Raw genomic sequence first — 17973 nt, forward strand, 5'->3', positions numbered from 1 at the left:
TTGCATGTGCAGAAAGTTCTTCTCCAGTCTACTGGAAATGTTAACAAGATTGACTAACAACTTCTGTCTGAGTTGAGTCTTCTTCATTTCTTTGCCTCCGTATCTTGATATCATGGAGTTTCTCGACTTCCCCCTAATGGTACAGACTGTATTTTCTCTGCCAATGAGCTCAGTAATTGGAAATGCTTCAGCAGTGGAATTTGAGGATAATGAATGGTGTGTGTCCAGCAAGATGCCAGAGACTGACCTGACTGGAGCAGCAAGAGAGTGAAGAGACAACAAAACTCATGGACACACACACACACACACACACACACACACAGAGTAGGGATCAGGTGTACTGGGGTCTCTGGTGGAGAAGCCGAGGAATGCTGGAAGCTCTCGTTTATTTTACACAGTGGAACGTGAAGGCAGTGTTTACAGCGTACAGCTGAGTCATGGAGGGTTTAAGAGTCAAAGAGGCAGATTTAGCTAATATCAGCAGAAGCAGTCTCTACAGGATAGCTCTTTTTCAGGTTGTAAGGGAGGAGGGCATGGCCTATATTTTCTGCATACACCATGAATATTCACTCTTGGACGAGAGGAAGGTTTTGCAATCTATCTGAGACTCACATGGTGTGGAATGTGCCAATTCTCCATGGGTCTTAGGCTTTGGTCCTTGACGTGGCTGGCTCATGTTCAATGATACACATTTACTCAGGACCTTCACCCACTCCCTGCAGACTAGCTAGCTATACCTTTGTTTCCGGTTTGTACACTTACATACTCAGTTTTCAACTCATCTTCCAGACTATGAACTGCATGAAGCCTGGGTAATGTGTTATCTTTCAAGATATGGACAACACCCAGTGAAATGAATAAATGTTTCTATACTCCGTATGTCTCTATGAATATAATGTATAAGTTGTTCTCCCATTCTTTGGATCTTTTACCCTCAAATCTAGATAAAACATTTGGTCATTTCAACCCCATCCACTTATCTTTTTAAACCTTACTTAGTTTTTCACATCTACCACTGTTTTTGATATGCCATTCAGCTAAACTCTACTCGTTGTCTATTTGAACTTGACTAACTCTCCACTTCAGTGCCTGTATTAGCTCCTCTTCTGTTGCTATGATAAAGCATCCCAACAGAACCATCTTAAGGGAGACAAGGTTTACTGTGGAGAAATGCAGTTTCTCGTGGCATAGAAGACAAGGCCTCAGGCAAAGAAGGCATTGTGGCAGGAACAGGAAGTGGCCTGTCTGGTTGCATTTCTTCTGCACTTCGGGAGCCCAAAGTGAATGGATGGTGGAGCATGCTATGATACCTCAAGGCCTACCCCAAGTGACCCATTTCTTCCATTGAGGCTTGAACTCATAACATTTCCACAGCCTTTTCAAATAGCTCCATCAGCCTGGCCCAGCTGTTCACGTATGTGAGAGTATGTGGGTAGTCTCAGTCTCTTTCTCTCCCTGAGTCTGTCTCTCCTCTCCACTTCGTCTTCTTTCTCTCTCTGTCTCTGTCTGTCTCTTTCCGACTCTTTCTGTGCCTCTTTCTCTCTGTCTCTCTCTGAATCTCTTTCATCTCTAGTGAATATATAAAGGATATAGGAAAAGTGCATCTCCTGAGGATAGCTCCTTATCTGTTATATAAAATAGAATTATTCATCATGGCCCCCCAATCAGTTAGGATTGAGATTGTTTATTACTCCCGGTAATATGTAGCCTTACTTAGTCATTTCAGAAAGCTTCCATAGCTTCTTTGATTTGTCCCCCTTGCTTTTGAATTAAGTCCAGTTTTCCTCTGTTGACATTCAGATAGCCACATCCTATCCTCATCAGAACTTCATAGCCTCACCTCCTGTCCCTCTGAAAGAGCTTCCTAGCCTGGAGCTGGGACCTTTGCCCAAGTGTCTGCTTTTGGAGTTTTCCCATGCTGTTCTTCCACCTTTCTCCCATGTGACTTTTTGAAGTTCTTCTAATCTTTTAGAAACCATCCAACACGCTCCCTTCTCTATAGTGTCTTTCTTGATCTCCGAATCCTGATGAGATTTTTTTTTTCTCCTGGCTGTTTGAACTCCTTTAGTGCTCTGGACCTTTCATAGCATGCATTTTACCTTGTGTTATAGGTTGTGTGTTGTTTGACTTATGCTCCCAACAAGACATTCCATTTCCTTGCATGTTGTCTTTCCATCCGAGAACTCATGATCCTACATACCAACCTCTCATCCTAAACACTTGCCTCTCCGAGGAGGCATTGCACACTCTTTGACTTTTTCCTTCGGTTTCTATAGAGAGGCCTCTGTATCTCTTTCCTAGATCCTCACTGCCCAGTTACTTCTCATTCAGCTGGGCTCTGCCTTTCAAGTCCATCAATCATTTTTAGTCTCTTCTCCTTTGATACTTTTTCTGTCTCACCTGCCTCCTACCTGTATGGACTCACTCGCTCTCATCCTTGATGTAACCTTTCTATATTCCTCTGTGATGACAGATCACTTGCTGTGCTAAAACTTATTTACTGCGGTCTTGATAGGTTTTATTTTCGTGTGAGAAAGTTTTCTTACTGATGAAAAGATAGTAGGTGCCCAACAAATGTTAATGGGCCAAGAATATATGCAACAGTCAATAATGGTATATTATATATTTCCTTAGCCTATGGCAGACTTGGAAGCAGTAAGAAAAACTTAAGTTATGTGTGGGGCTACACACCTATGATTCCAGTACTTGGGAGGCACTGGTAGGAAAATCAGAAACTCATGGTCATCAGCTACATGGAGAGTTCCAGGCCTATGTTCTATGAGATACTGTTTTAGAAAAATCCTCAAACAAACAACAACCCTCCCCGATATATAGAAAGACAGGTAGCATTCGTCAAATGATAATAAATGTTTCATCTTTTTCAGAAGCATGTAATGAGGACAATACTGAGAAAGATAAAAGGCCAGCTACCAGTGGTCACACCAGGTGTAGGCTGATGCGGGACCAGTCCATTTGGCAAAATCCTTCAGCTGGTGAGCTCGTCAGAAGTAAGTATTTCTTAAGCGAGAACTTCCGAGACTCCGGGATATGACTATGAAAGCATATCCAGTTTCCTTCCCAAGTCCTTTTGCCACCCATCTCTAAGTCTGACAGTGTTTCTATTGGTGCTATAACCATCAGAGCTAAAATTAGGATATAAGTCACTAGGAGCTTTCATATCTTCTTTAGAATGGAATAACTGGCCTGTAAACATTATACTCTCTGTTAGATTTAGTCAGCTCTTTCTTGAGTGAGGACCCATTGGAAATCAGGCATTCTTAAGTACCTGTTGTACACAATATCAAATCTAAAGGACAAAATGCTCTTGTGCTTGCTATTCTTTTGGTAATTGATACCAAACTTGTTTTTCTGTTGCTATTTGTGTCTTTTTGATGCTTCTCTTGCCCCTGAGGTGGCTTTATAGAGTCTTTATAAAGCATTGGTGTAATTATTTCACTCTGAGATTGTTAGGAATTGTGGTATCTTTCAGGGGATGTTCAAAATTGAGTGTGAGGCTTTAGATGTGGGACTTATGTCTAGTCTCTGAGTCTCTCTAGGTTGCTCAAATTACATTTGCCATTGAAAAGAATTTAGCAACGGGAAGAGTCTATACGGTCATATTTGAGAAAGCATAGAAGGAAATCTTCTGAATTCTTGTTCATGGTTACTTTGTCTAAGTATTAGTATGCTAGAGTGCACCGAGAATGAATTTCTTGAATTCAAGTGTTGTACTATCTGATTTAATTTTAACTCATCATTTCAGAGAATTTATAATATAGATTCCCTCTTGTGTTATATTCTTTTTCTTCAAAACTTTTGGTGTTACTTTCTTTTGAAGAATGCTCAGTTCCTGGCCCTCACTCAATACTAAAAAACATTAACTTGGCAGAAAATTAGCCATAATAGTAAAATTATTGTTGAGAGATATTTATGGTTTTCCTTTCTAAAAAAGCTCCCCAAACATGTTCTCTTAACTTTAGGTTTGAGATGTGTTTGTCTCAGAGAAAGGAATAGGAAGGAAGGAAATGTAACACAGAATTAGTGACAAACAGGATTTATATAGCCTCTTCCGGGGAATCACAGAAACAGCATTTGAAGAAAGCAGTTATCCCTCAATATACATTAATCTTCTTTTATTGAAATATTAACTCTAAAATTGGGAAAAACAAGGTTTGGTGAAATGTTGGCATATTTTGCATGTGATTTCCTAAAAACTAGACTTGGAGCTAAGGCATACAGGAGAGAATTTAAACTCCACTTACCGGGGACACATGTGTCCCCCTCTGTCTCTGTCTCTGTCTCTGTCTCTGTCTCTGTCTCTGTCTCTGTCTCTCTCTCTCTCTCTCTCTCTCTCTTACTCTCTGGAGAAGCAGAATTGTAAGAGTTCCATTTATTTAATTTATTTCTCCAGTTTTCTTTCCCAAGCCCGCAGTAAAATAATGTAAATAAGATCACCTAAGGCAAAACCCCAAATACACTGTGGCATAAGGATTTGGAGATTTGGATTAATGTGTTACAAAGCTTTTTTGCTACTTGGTAGCGCTCATCCTAGACACAGAATTCATATTGCTAAAAGACAGGATTTAACACGAATTGTTCTTTCCATTGTCTTTACCAACACGAATCAAAAATATTGCAGGGAATAGTTTCCTTGGTGAGCTAATGATGCAGTGTGTACCATGAGAGCATTTGGGAACAAGTGTTTAGGTCTCTACTAATGTTCACAGAAAGAATCTAGAGATAGGGAGGTCTATCACCTCCTATGGGAGGGCTGCGGTGACCATTGGCAGTTAAATAGACTTGTGAAAATAATAACCACAGCCTGTAATAGCACTGGAAACCCGAGCTGGCAAGCATTTTTAAATACTTGTGGGTGAACATCTGACTCAGAATGAGGATTAAAAATTCCAAACCCTCGTGTTTCTGCTAGTTTCCCAGTCAGGCTTTTGTAGATGAAGGCTATCTTGTTGGATGTATAAGAAACATTTGAAGTGGAAGAACTTAGAGCATGCTAAATGTGACTCCATCCCAGCCAGCATCAAGAAGTCTCCTAGTGTGAGAGCAAAAGCTAGTCTATCTCCCTGATTTAGGACTTGATGAAGCTGTCTGTCTGCCTTTGCTTCTTGAACTTCCCCAACAGAGTCCTCAGCCATTTCTTTTTAAGTCAATGTCTGCTTCCCACATTAGGGGAGATGGGTGTTTTCTTCTTGATTTACTGTTCAGGGCCTTGTGGAGGCTCAGCAGACCTTTTTATAAGAACAATGGGCCTCGGAAAGGGAGCTGGTGGCTCAAATCTCCACAAGGCTGGAAGTGAACGTCAGCCATGAGTCAGTTCTGGCTCGCTCCAGTTCCAGGAGCCCAGTGTGGCTCCCTGAGTGCTGTGGAAGAACAGGACAGCTGGCTTCTACAGAACTGATGTGAGTGTTCCCACTGAGGCGGTAGGTTGGCTGGATGGACTGAGAGAGCATCAGAAAAAGAAAAGAAAAAGACGGCTGGGGTGTGGGAACAGTTTCAAACGCACAGCCCACTCTTTTTTCCAGTCCTCCATGGGATAGCTCAGCTGCATAAGTCAAAAGTGCAAAGAGTAACTGTTGAATCTGACTGAGTTTTCTTTATCTGCTCTTGAGAGCAGTTTCTGTGGGCTGGTGACTCACTGGCTCTCTCCACTGTCCAGGATGCCTGCTGCCTTCTCTATTGGACATTTAGGAGGTAATTTATAATGAACCGATATCTGGCAATGTGAAGTGGCTCTTTGCACTTTTCTTCACTGAGAATAAAACAGCCCTGGAAAGTGAAGGGAGTGGCTGCTTTGGAAATTACATTCTAATTAGAGGGTGTATTCTCAGGCTTCCTAGATGAGATCCAAGCAGAGAAATATTTCCAAATTATTCCATGAACTTTAACCCTGACCTCTGTGGACCACCTGCTTGTAGCTCACACCGAGTTGGCTCCTGGGCTGGGTGGATGTTTGAGTTTTTCACCTTTCTATAGTCCTTCTAGAGGAAACATGGCAGGTGGCATGCCAGGGACTGTGATTTGAAGGGTTGTATTTCAAATCTGTTGTCCCTGAGTTGCTAACTTATTAGAGAAAAAGAAAAAATCCGTTCTGGAAGTAATAAATAAAAGAAGAAATCCATATGGAACGAAACACTTTGAATAAATAGGCCACGCAGAGTCTAGTGCAGGAATGTGCTGTGTGAATATCTTTCTTACAAAATTTAAATGGAAAAAAAAAGACAGCTCGAGCTTCTTATGTTTGTTATTTTTTTTAAGTCTTAAATTAGCAAAGAATTAAAAGCACAATAGCGGTTTTCTGAGGAAAATTTTAAGTTGGAAAGCTTTTCTATTTTATGATTTTTAAAAAAGAGACCCTTAAAATGCTTAAGAAGCATTCATATTCTGAGAAAATATTTTGAGTATAATTTAATTTGGGGGGATTTATTTCAGATTCTAGAATTTATATAAATTTTTTGTTTTCCCTGAGAGCGTGGGCTGAGACCTAAGTTTTTCCCCTTAGAGGAGGATATATGGTATGCTGCATAATTTGAACCTATACTTTTTAGTAGTCCTTTGTTTTAATAAGCACCTGTTTTCTGAGTTCTTAAAATAGACACTGCAGTGAAGTGACACCCTAGTTAATATTCATTTTTCTATTTAATCTGTAATACACGCAAATCCATAAAAAGTAATTGGCAACATTACATGCTTTAATTATAATTGAAAAGAAGTGATCTTGGGGTGGTTACTTAGATAGGAGGGGATGTTTATATGTATATATGCAGATGCATACATATGTGTTTACATGTATGTTTGTGTATATGCATTTACATGTGAATGTACTTGTATGTACACACGTACCTTTATTGGCAGGCAGGTAGCATGTGTCAACAATGTTTTGGTTTAATTTAGGTCAAATTCTACTATCCTGGTTATTTCCTATGAAGCGCTTACATTTTTCTTTGTTCCTCTTCTTAAGTACCTGAGGTCTCTATTGCAAATTTTTCTAGGTCTTTCTGAACATTCCTGTTACTTAACTTTATCCATGGATACTGCTTTGTACGTAAATGCCTCTAATTCTAAATGCCATTACTTAACTCCAGAAATTTTCCTCAGCCTCTCTTCTAAAATAAATTTCCCATTAAATTAAACTGTTTGGTTCAGCTAATTCTCTCCTTTGTGGTTTTTATAGAATTCCCAGGATCTGAAGCAAAGTTAGAATGCTCTACTTAAATGGTAATCCCCATTCTGTTTAACCCATTTATTCATTTTGAAGAGTTTTTAGCTCTCATAATAGTAAGCACTTAATTGGCAGGAGAATGCAAGCCGCTCTCTAATTCACACTTGCCCGCCCTTACTGAGCCAAGGCTCCTTCCATTGCCTCTCACCCTCCTACTTGAAGCCTTCCTCTTGGCATCCTCTGAATCTCCTCTCCATATCAACAGGCTCTGCTGTTACGAACTCTATTATTTCTTTTCTGAGCCTCTGCCAGCTTAGAGCTGATCACCCTTAATGAACACCATTCCATCACTCCAGGGGATTCTGCCTGTGTGGAAAACACAGAAAGAAAGAAAGGCAGGTGCTTGGGCATACTGTCATATACTTAGAACATTTCTTATTTCGATGGGAGAGAGAGAGAGAGAGAGAGAGAGAGAGAGAGAGAGAGAGAGAGAGAGAGAGAGAGAAGTGGTTTTGATTTTAAGAGTTTTCCACAGCTCTCTTGTTTGAATGCACATTTCTTCAACAACTATTATTTGCCTTTCTTTGGAGTTCTGTTTGTATGAAACTAAAAATTATGCCCCACTGATGTAGCACCTTGCGAGGACTGGTAGATGTCGCCTATTAAAAATCACGCTTCTTATTAATTTCAAGCATTGCCTGACACTTCATGCTCATTCCTGTCTCTTAGAAGCACTAGGAGCAAGTGGCTCTGACCTTTGAGCTGCTCAGCGTCCTTTCCTGCTCGATGCAGCTGTCAGTGAATTCCTTGTGTTTCACTACGCTAACCAAGTGTTTACACTCATTCGCATGGTTGCTTTGCTTATTGTCCCAGAGCAGAACATGTCATCATCAGTTAGTACAAAATCAAGCTAATGGCTTGGTTTCCAGGTGGGGTGTGTGTAGTTGTGAGTCATTTTTGGATGTTCTACTACATTTACCTCCTCAGTTATTTGTAACCATCTAGACCCTATTCTAGAGTAGAGGTGAAGTTTCCTGACACAATTCACTTTCAGGGTAGATTGTTCCATGCTCAGCCTGGGCTCTTTCCCTTAATTGGAGGGAAATATTGTTCATCTTTTGTGTTGAACATCTCAATATTAGTTATGGGAAGGCCAGTGGAAATGAACTGCTAGGGAAAAGATCCTGACTATATGGTTACTTACCACTGGTGTTGAGTAAGTTATCTAACATCAGTGAACTCCTATTTCTTAGTCCCTAAATGGAGCCGCTAATACCAGGAGGCCCATTGTGTCATTTTGAGGATTCTACCAGTAACTTTGTGTTCCATTGCAGGAATGGATGGTAAGTTAGTTCATCAGTGGGCATTAGTATTATCCTTGTGCTGAGCTATGAGTTTTAAGATATTTTTCTTCTCATTATGGTGCCATTGAGCCAAATGCTTGGAAGCACTGCGATATATAAACTAAGTTTTCTGAGACCTCTCGATATCATGGCCACAGGTTTGCTGCATTCAGTTGATTAAGAGCTTTAGTGTATTATAAAGTAGCAAGATGCTTATAAACCATGATACAGAATGTAAAAACATATTGTGTTGCACTTATGGGAATGGGCGTTTGTATGCATGCCTCTTCATCTTTCCCTCAACCACATTTTCCTTTTCTAAATCAGGGGCTCTCAACCTGTGGGGTAAGACATCCTCAGAGGTCGAGCAACCCTTTCACAGGAGTCTCCTGTCAGATATCCTGCATATCACACATTTGAATTATGATTCACAATAGTATCAAACTACAGTTATGAAGTAACAATGGAATAATCTTATGGTTGGGGATTGCTACAACATGAGGAACTGTATTAAAGGGTTGCAGCCTTAGGAAGGTTGAGAACCACTGCTTTAGATCAATTACAGGTTAAGAACTCATGGGTTGTTTCTGTGAAGACTGTGGGGCTGTACGTTAAAGTTTCCCGAGTTATGCACAAGACAACACATGTTGTCATTATTGCTCTTATGCCTCTGTTTTTGTTCTAATTTATTTGTATATGTTCGTCATCCTATGCTAGGACATTTGCCTTTTAATCCACATCATATATTTGTTTGCCACAGATTTTTAAGTTCTTCCTGATCATCCTAAAGTCTTTTGGTCCTTCTTTGCTAGCTATGTCGTTGAGCTGGAGAGCAGGTAGGGGATAGGGCATAGCACTGACCTGAGATTTAGCTTCTCATTTGTAAAGTTTTCAACCCTCTAAAAGGCTTGAACTGAGGCCTGGGAATTATCATAGAGATCATCTCAAAAAATGGTAACCTCTGAAGAAATAAATAGCATTTAATTATCGAGACCACAAGTGCTGTGGTCTAGATAATTTTAGTTCTCCAACCTCCAACTTCCTGCATCTGAAAATTCTGAGAACTTGTACAGATATTATTTGTTTGTGTGTAGACTGGTTTTATATGAAACTTTTGGGATTAGGACTTGAAATAAAACTTTGAAAGAACGCCTTATGACGGTTTTGTTTACTCCTGAGTTACGTTTGGGGATCGAGTCGTGATCTATGCAGGTGGAGCTTTTGCATGTGAAATTTATGCTCTTGTGGGAGAGACAGTTTCTCCTGAGATGATTGCTTGTGTTAGTAATACCTTAGGGAAAAGTGCAGGGCTACTGTATGTTTACATGGGAGAAGTCCAAGTTCTGACATGGGAAAGGCACCAGAGAGAGCTTAGCAGAGGGAAGCCATGAGGAATCCATGCCTGTGATTTTACCAAAATGGTTTAGATAACTGAAACAGGGTGTGTGTGTGTGTGCGCGTGCGTGCGTGTGTGTGTGTGTGTGTGTGTGTGTGTGTGTGTGTGCGTGTGTGCGTGTGTGCGTGTGCGTGTGCGTGTGCGTGTGTGTGTGTGTGTGTGTGTGTGTGTGTGTGTGTGGTGGTACAAGTCGAAAACACAGCACATTTTTGGATCTAGAAATAAGAGAGGGAAGAGTTGAATGGAGTCCAAGTTTTCCATAAACTGGGACATATAGTGTGTGATTTCGAGGAAGAGAGGGAAGAGAGGGAAAGTCTCCCTTAGTTGAAGACTGATGGCGTTGGAGTTTTGACCTGATAAGGTTTATGCTGTTTCAATCCGGACTTAGTTTTGGAAGATTGTTTTTGCAATGCTTTGGGAAGTAAATAGAAATGAAAAGGACTGAATTCCATAACTCATGATAAGACGGTTGAGTTAATCGAGACAAGAAAGGAAGGTGTTTTGTCTAGATTATGTCACAGAGGATTGCAGGAAGGAAGAAACAGGAAGTGGGTTTCTCTTAACAGTCTCCCTCTCAGATCTTTCAATAGGGTCTCACTCTAGGCAAGACTGGTTTAGAACTCTCTATGTGTTCCAGGCTAGCTTCAAACTCATGGCAACCCTCCTGCCTCAGCCTCTGGAGCTCAGATGTGAACCATTTAGTATTATTCACGAGGTTCATTATTATTTGGTGAGGTGAAGTCAGGCAGATGAAACAAGTGCTGGGAACAAGGCCAAGGATTTTGGTTCGAATAAATGTTAATTGTTATGCAAGGACAATGGGACACAGTGTTTAAGGTCCTGTTATCAGCGGGATTCAATGAGGAGCTGTGGGTATAGGGGAGAGAAGACATGAAGAGGCTTACAACCAAAAGAACAAAAATTAACACTCCAGAAAAGTTTCTATTGTTTCAGAATCAAGATATTATAGGACTAGTGGTTATGGCTTGATGGGAAAGATAAGCTCAAATATAATGAATATGGACTTACAGTATGAAGGTGGAACCATTTTAGGTGAGATCAGGTCTAAGGGTGGCCATGGGGATTAACAACTGAAATGGTTTGTGTCAAACTCAGAGGGCTAACTTCAACAAAAGCTTTGGAGGCTTTTGGAAAAGTCCCATGTGGCCTAGTAGGGAAGCAGAGAGGTCCAGGTGTTTCTTCCTGTTAACAGACCTAGTGAGGGAGGAAGCTGGGGCCTTAGCTGCCTGTATGCGACACCTGGGTTCTAGCAGAACTGTCCTGCAGTAGTGACCATCCTCAATAGATTATACCGCTGTTTCCTTCCGTGTGTTTGTATGTGCTTGCGTGTAGATAGGACAGCGGTGGCTTGATATCTCCAAACTAAGCCTCCGAAAAGGTGGGAAATGATGCCGATCATTTGAAGCTGCTGGCCTTGATTATTATGGGACTCTAAGAGGTTTTTCCATCTAGTACAGTAAATACACAACATTGGAATGAAAAAAATACATATGTCATGATGAGTATTACCTTCATGATATAGATGTTTATAGCTATCTGTATCCTGTATATATAGCATTGCATATATATTTTCTTACTACAAGGTATATGACCACTCATTTACAGTAGTTCTATTGGAGAGTTTGGTGAAATTGAGCACAGACATGTAGGTGAAAGGTATCCACTTAATATTGTGTGTACCTAGGCTGCATTTTTGATCAGTTCCTTAAGTGAATTATTTTATTATATTAAATGTAATTTGATAATATTAAAACAAAACAAACAACAAACAAACCCAAAGTGCTCCCACATAGCAAAAATAAAAGAGTAGAGTCAGAGCCCACCCAAACATATATAGGGCAAGCTTCAGGTTATAGCCAGGCTGGGAAATTTTAATATTATTTTGCTCAGGTTCTGAAAAGAACAGAAACCACCACACAATTTGGGGTATGGACGATAGTACAAATGGAGAGGGAGGGAGGGAGGGAGGGAGGGAGACACACACAGAGTGAGAGAGACAGAGACAGAGACAGAGACAGAAAGACAGAGAGAGAGAAAGACAGAGACAGAAAGACACCAGAGACACACAGAGAAAGACAGTGAAAGACACACATAGAAGGAAGGAGAAAGAAACTCTTATTCCAAAACCATGTAAATTTTAAGCAAACAGATCATTAAACTCAGTGCTGGGCTACTTTAAGAACTGGGCTCTCTGTGGCTATCTATACAGGTTATATGCCAGTAAAGCTGGGTGTGGATGGAGCGGTAGTCATGAAGGAGCAGGGATCTAGTTTTGCTACGCATGAAACACTGTTGTATCTTAATTTTATAATTTATTTCTCTCTGCATTCTTGCAATGCATGGTGAATGGGCTTTTCTGGGTTTCGGCAAATCTGTTGCTCTCTTAGTTAACAACACTGAGTAGCTGATAGAGCTGAGGAACTATGAGCATCTCTGCACAGTGAAGCTTCTCCATCTGCACCAACCACAGCCTATAGAAGGGTAAGACTTGCTTTCAGCCCAGTCCGTGGCTTGAAACAGAGGGTGAGGGTGCACACGGTGGGAGAGGCTGTGGAGACCCCTTTTAACCCCTTTCAGAAGCTCTATTCCCTCTCGCCACAGCACAGGGAAGAATCAATGCTGTAACTTGTCCTGGTTCTTTCAACTAGTCCTCAGGAGTCAGTAGCAAATCACCGCTACACAGTTCTCCACTGAAAGCCGAACTCTTCCCAAGTTTCTTGGGTTCAGCAGCAAGATACACAAAAATCAGGGGAAATCGCTCTAAAGCTCTCAAATGGTGCTATTAGAGGGTGAAAATTGCATTAAGTGAAACAGAGATGGGAGCGGATACAGAATGTGTTCTGCCTTGGAACATTATTTAATTAAATACATTTGCCATGGCTCTTGAGAACTTGTGAGAACTTGGCCTGGAAAATTTAAGAAATAGAGATTCCCACCATCTCAAATTGTCATGAATAATTGATTCATGCCAGTGTAACCAGAAAATGGCCGTTCGGCTCATCTGTGGATGCTGCCTGCCATTCCTTGTCTCCTTTCCCACTTTGTAGATTGTCCTGTCACTATTCCTCTGACATTAAAAAGCCACTGTCCCAGTCACAGAGAGTGACAAGAGCAACAAGTTCCATTTCTTTTATGAAGTCAAACAATTCTATATGCAATAATTTACCATTGGGGACAAAGCTAAATCCATTTTCCTATAAATTCAAAATTTCAATACTTGAAGTAAGGTGGCTGATGTTTGTGTTGACCATTTCTTTTAAAGATCAATAATATACTCATATTGACACAACTGACATTCTAAATAACTTTAGGGAACTTGGTTAATTTTTAAATGACTTACATTTCTAGGCTAATGATCCAATGAAATAAAGCATGAGTAACTATTTAAATACCCATTTAAAAGATACCTTGAATAATGCTGACTTTTCCTGCCAAATAAGTTCCAAATTTGTTTAAAGTTACTAAAGACTTATTGAGTACAATCTTATTGTTTGAATGCTTTTAAATGTTAGATTGGTTGTGCATCTCAGTCCTGAATTCTTAGTGTTGAAGATTCCCGGATGACAATGGAAAGGAGAGAGCTGATGCTTAGTGAGTCAGAGTGTGTTATTTGACTGTGACCCTTTATCCAGCATGCATGCCTCTGGTTTAACCCGAAGGTGACATCTGAACTCTGACTAGCATCTTGACTTCTGAGTCATGACGCTGCCGTGTTTGGTTAACCCAGGGCTTCTTTTAACGTCATCGATTTACATAGATCTTCCCTTTGAAGAGCTGACTTCGTTTCTGCTATTTTACAAATATGGAAAAAAAAATCTTCGACTTTATTTGCACCAAAATCGGTTCTGCCTAAGGTTTTCAAATCCAGAATTCACTTTCTTGTTTTTCCACAACTTTGCCTTAGAAGTAAATATGGCTTCCAGGGCTGTAGATGATAGAGGAAGAAAATTATATAGGTACCATTCTAGAGTCTTTTGTACTTGATGGTTACATTCCAGTAAACTAATTTCCTTCCTTATCCTTTCTGTAGTATTTGATGGAACACAACTCCTGATGGGCATTTCCTCCCTCTATATTTCTAGTTCCACTGTCTGCCTCTGTAGTGAGCCTGACTTTCCCTTCACTGAGACATACCATTCCTTCTAAGTTTGTGTCAACGTTGTTATCTTCCCAGACATCCACATCCTGAGACACTCAATGCTCTTTCCTTTTTAGCCAGTGCCAGGATTTGTGATTTTGGTCAAGTCTGTGCCTACAGTCACCTGGCTCTAAGGCATGGAGATTAGCCCAATTCCAGGACCACAGGAAGCTTTCAGGCAATGATCCTGGATGATTGAATCTGGGACTAACATCAGGCCTGCTTTTGATCTCATTACTTCTATTCATGAACCCGTTCCAGGCTCTTCCTCCTTTATCCTTCAGGGCTGGCCTTTCTTTATGCTTCTTCTATCTGTTCAGCCAATGGCAAGGCCAGTAGTACCTTTGCTCTCATCAGGACACGGCTTGTCTGTCTCCCTAAGGACAAACTCACTGCTTCTGAGGTCGCAGTCCACTTGTGTGTGACCTGATCATCCACTGCAGGACTGAGGTCTCCTCAAGGCAAAGTTGGCATCTCAATAAATTTTGGAGCGCCCTTTGTACACATAAGGCAGGCAGGACGATTCTCAGGTTGTTTCATCTGTGTTCATTGTTGGATAAAGGGGAGTTTTTATCAGAGGGGAGGGATTTTGTGATGTCTTGGGTCCTCTATGCTTATTTATTTATTTATTTATTTATTTATTTATTTATTTATTTATTTATTTATCTATTTAGCTATCTATTTGTTTGTTTGTTTATTCATTTTCTCTAACATGTAAGTATTTTAAGCCCAAATTCTAGACCACTACCTTAGATGAAAGTTACTGTTGTTTCACTATCATTAACCAGGAGCCTGTAGCCTGCCTTATTGTTGAGCTGTGGAAAAAAATTGGAATAATTGCAATATCCTATATGCCTTCCATAGTTCATCTTTGTTGTAATAAATTCAAGACAATTTCTGGGCTTAATATAAACGTGACGTCTTAGAAAAGTAACTGCTTTGGTTTTCATAACTTTGAGCTTGGTATCATTCCAAGGGAGAGATAAGAACCTTGCCATATGCCATTCTTTTTTAAAGCACCATTTCTTTTTCAATAAGAAGAAATCTAAAAGACTGGAGTTGAAGACATGGGTGGGGCAGAGACAAGATGCTGTGGTCACATCCCTCTGTGGGGAGCAATGGGTCCCACTCTTCATGTTAGCTTAACAAACAGTTTTCCAGGTCCCGCCCAAACCAATTAACTTGGAATCTTGTGGGAGTGGAACTTACCCATCCTTGAGTTCCCTGGATAATTTCAGTCTGCAGAGAGACCAGTAAGGTTTGCACTTGAATGTACTGCCCCAGAACAGATGCATTTGTAGAATAATCTGAGCATTAGTTATAAGCTAAACATTTGCCCTAAAGGAAAAGAAAATGAAAAAAAGAAAAAAAGCAGTTTCTTATGATTAATAAAATCACTAAAACCCCATCTGTGTGACTGGTAGAGCAGGTACTAGCTTCTTCTTCTTCTTTTTTTTAATCCCATAGGCCTTTGGGGAAATTGTTTTCTCAAACATTGTTCAGATGTGTTTCTTACTTTTAGTTTCACTATGCATGGCTTGTCAGTCTCATTATATTAAAACAGAACTATTTAATTTGCACTTGTAGCCTTGTTAAATGGCAGAATGAAAGGACTTCAGAGTCTTTTAGATGTAATCTTAAGGAATTATTTGATTGTCTTAGTATTCTTGATACCTTAAATAAAAAAATCAAAGTTTATCTTATATATGAGTGAAATTCTAAAGATGAAAATCATTTTATCTTATTTTATGAAGAATTACACACACCTGCCTCTTTCATCCTCCTTTGATACTGTGTCTTGAATTGGAGCAAGCGTTCCCTTTCAGTTAAAAATGCCTAGAATAAGCAGTCTCTAATCAAATGTTTGTAGATAAATTGGAAAGGATATCTTAACTATTACATCTAGAGCTTGTTCTTGGAGGAAAGTGAGGTCTTCAGTAATAGAGATACGGTTTACCTAAGAGCCATATTAATAAGAGGAAAAAAAATCAGCTTTTTGAATAATATATGAATCCATATGGTATCAGTGGTATCAAGGCATTTGGGACAATACATAATTAGTTTCAATTCCCTTTGAGAGGGAGATGTGGATGTTAAAATAAATTGCTGATGAAGCACATACTTTGGAGAACAGTGTATTTCAAAACTTTGTGCAATATCAGCTATTTCTTTCAATGGTATGGAAATACAGAGGAAGTCTGAAAAGATTTATTAGGTGCGATTTTAAACCATTCTTATGATATAAAGGTTCATAGTTTGCTTATTTAAGACAGAAAGTAAAACAAGGATGATAGCCAGTGCTTCGAGCCTCTGGGAGAACACAACTTCAATACACTGTCTGGTGCCTTTGTTTGTAGTCAATGAACTAATAACAATCACATGTTTGTATGTGAGCTATGGTATGACAATATTTAACACTACATAGGGCTTGGGTATTTAAATTACAATGAGTTTTTCTTTGCTAATGAGCAACTCTGAAAAGTCAGCACTCATAGAATAAGAAAATGTGGAATCATGAAATAAACAATGGGAAAGAAAGAAGAATAGAGGCTGCAATATGTAGGATGTCTTAGGTGAAAGGGAAAGAAGGACCTCCCTGCAAGGAACCGATTGGTTGCACGGATTTTGTATACTAAACTAGAATTTGCTTGTCTGGTAGGATTTTCCAGCCATCCTCATGTGCAATATGAGCATTGCACTTTCATCATGGAAGCAGATGAAGGTACAGTATGCATAGCTCACAGTACTACACACGTGTGAGGAGTTCCCTGCTTACTTCCCCTTTTAAAAGAAACTCACAGACACACTAACATATCTCCTCACATTGGCTGCAACTTTCATATGCATTTAAAGCAGCATCCTTAATAACTGACAAAAACTTAAAATGACTCAAAGGCACCTTAGGGTAAAACGATTTATGGTATAAGCATGACATAGTCATAATACATAATAAGTACCACAGAGCAAAAAAAAAAAAAAAAAGGTAATGCATAGCACAGTGTCACAAGTTTCTGCATTCTCTATAGAAATAAAAATCCACAAAAATGAAATCTATACTTCTTTCGGTTCTTTTCAGACAGGGTCTCAGTATGTAGTCCTAGCTGCCCTGGAATTTCCTATTTAGATCAGGCTGGCCTTGAGCTCATAGAGATCAGACTGTCTCTGCCTCCTAAGTAGTGGGATTAAAGGTCTGTGTCACCACATTAAGCCTTAGTGCTTTGAGTTTTTGAAATGTATACCCTGAAGGTGGTGTGGTGATCATCATGATTTTAAATAACGCAATCTTTCTTCTTGAACAACGGAGCCCATAACATTGCTCGACCCACCACCGTTCGATTCTCATTTTGCACAGGCTTGCTTGTTTTGATAAGCCTTGAGTTCATTGCAGCTGTATGAAACAGGGGCTTAGTATAACACTGCTTGGGAAGAAGCCTTAAATTTAGCCTGTTTTTCTCATGCTATCAACTGTGTTAAGGTGACAACATTTGAATGGTACAGTTCCAGGGTATTTATTTAGTGTGCAATGCCCATGTGGAAGTGCTCATTTTCTGCAGTTTTGTTTTTTAACTAAGAACAACGGCTAACCACACCATTTTGAGCCTAAACATCCAAGCTCTCAGAGTCAGAATCTAGAGCTTTGGCAGGACTGAGAGGGAACAATTACAGCCTGGTCAGTAATAATGACAGATTTTAGTGTCCATTTTAGTGTCCAAAACACTAAATTACAGTGAATTGAAAAATGGGCAGTTTGTAGTTTTCAAATAGCTCTTCTCGGAGTTGGAGAAATCCTTTATGGATGGCTTTCTTCTTCTTCTTCTTCTTCTTCTTCTTCTTCTTCTTCTTCTTCTTCTTCTTCTTCTTCTTCTTCTTCTTCTTCTTCTTCTTCTTCTTCTTCTTC

The 17973-nt window shown here is 39.8% G+C and overlaps 1 protein-coding gene across 2 annotated transcripts in view; it reads left to right on the plus strand.

The window, feature by feature from the left end:
- Mdfic (MyoD family inhibitor domain containing) overlaps window positions 1-17973 on the plus strand; it is an 82107-nt gene that overhangs the window by 16509 nt on the left and 47625 nt on the right. Inside the window, exon 2 of one of the 2 annotated variants that reach the window (XM_029533949.1) lies at window positions 2889-3008. In XM_029533949.1, the coding sequence (XP_029389809.1) occupies window positions 2889-3008 (120 nt within the window). Of the gene's footprint in view, window positions 1-2885; window positions 3009-17973 lie in introns of both variants that reach the window. The other variant, XM_029533945.1, reaches the window with a different exon arrangement.

Source organism: Mus pahari, chromosome 2, assembly GCF_900095145.1.
Source record: "Mus pahari chromosome 2, PAHARI_EIJ_v1.1, whole genome shotgun sequence".
Lineage (NCBI taxonomy): Eukaryota > Metazoa > Chordata > Mammalia > Rodentia > Muridae > Mus > Mus pahari.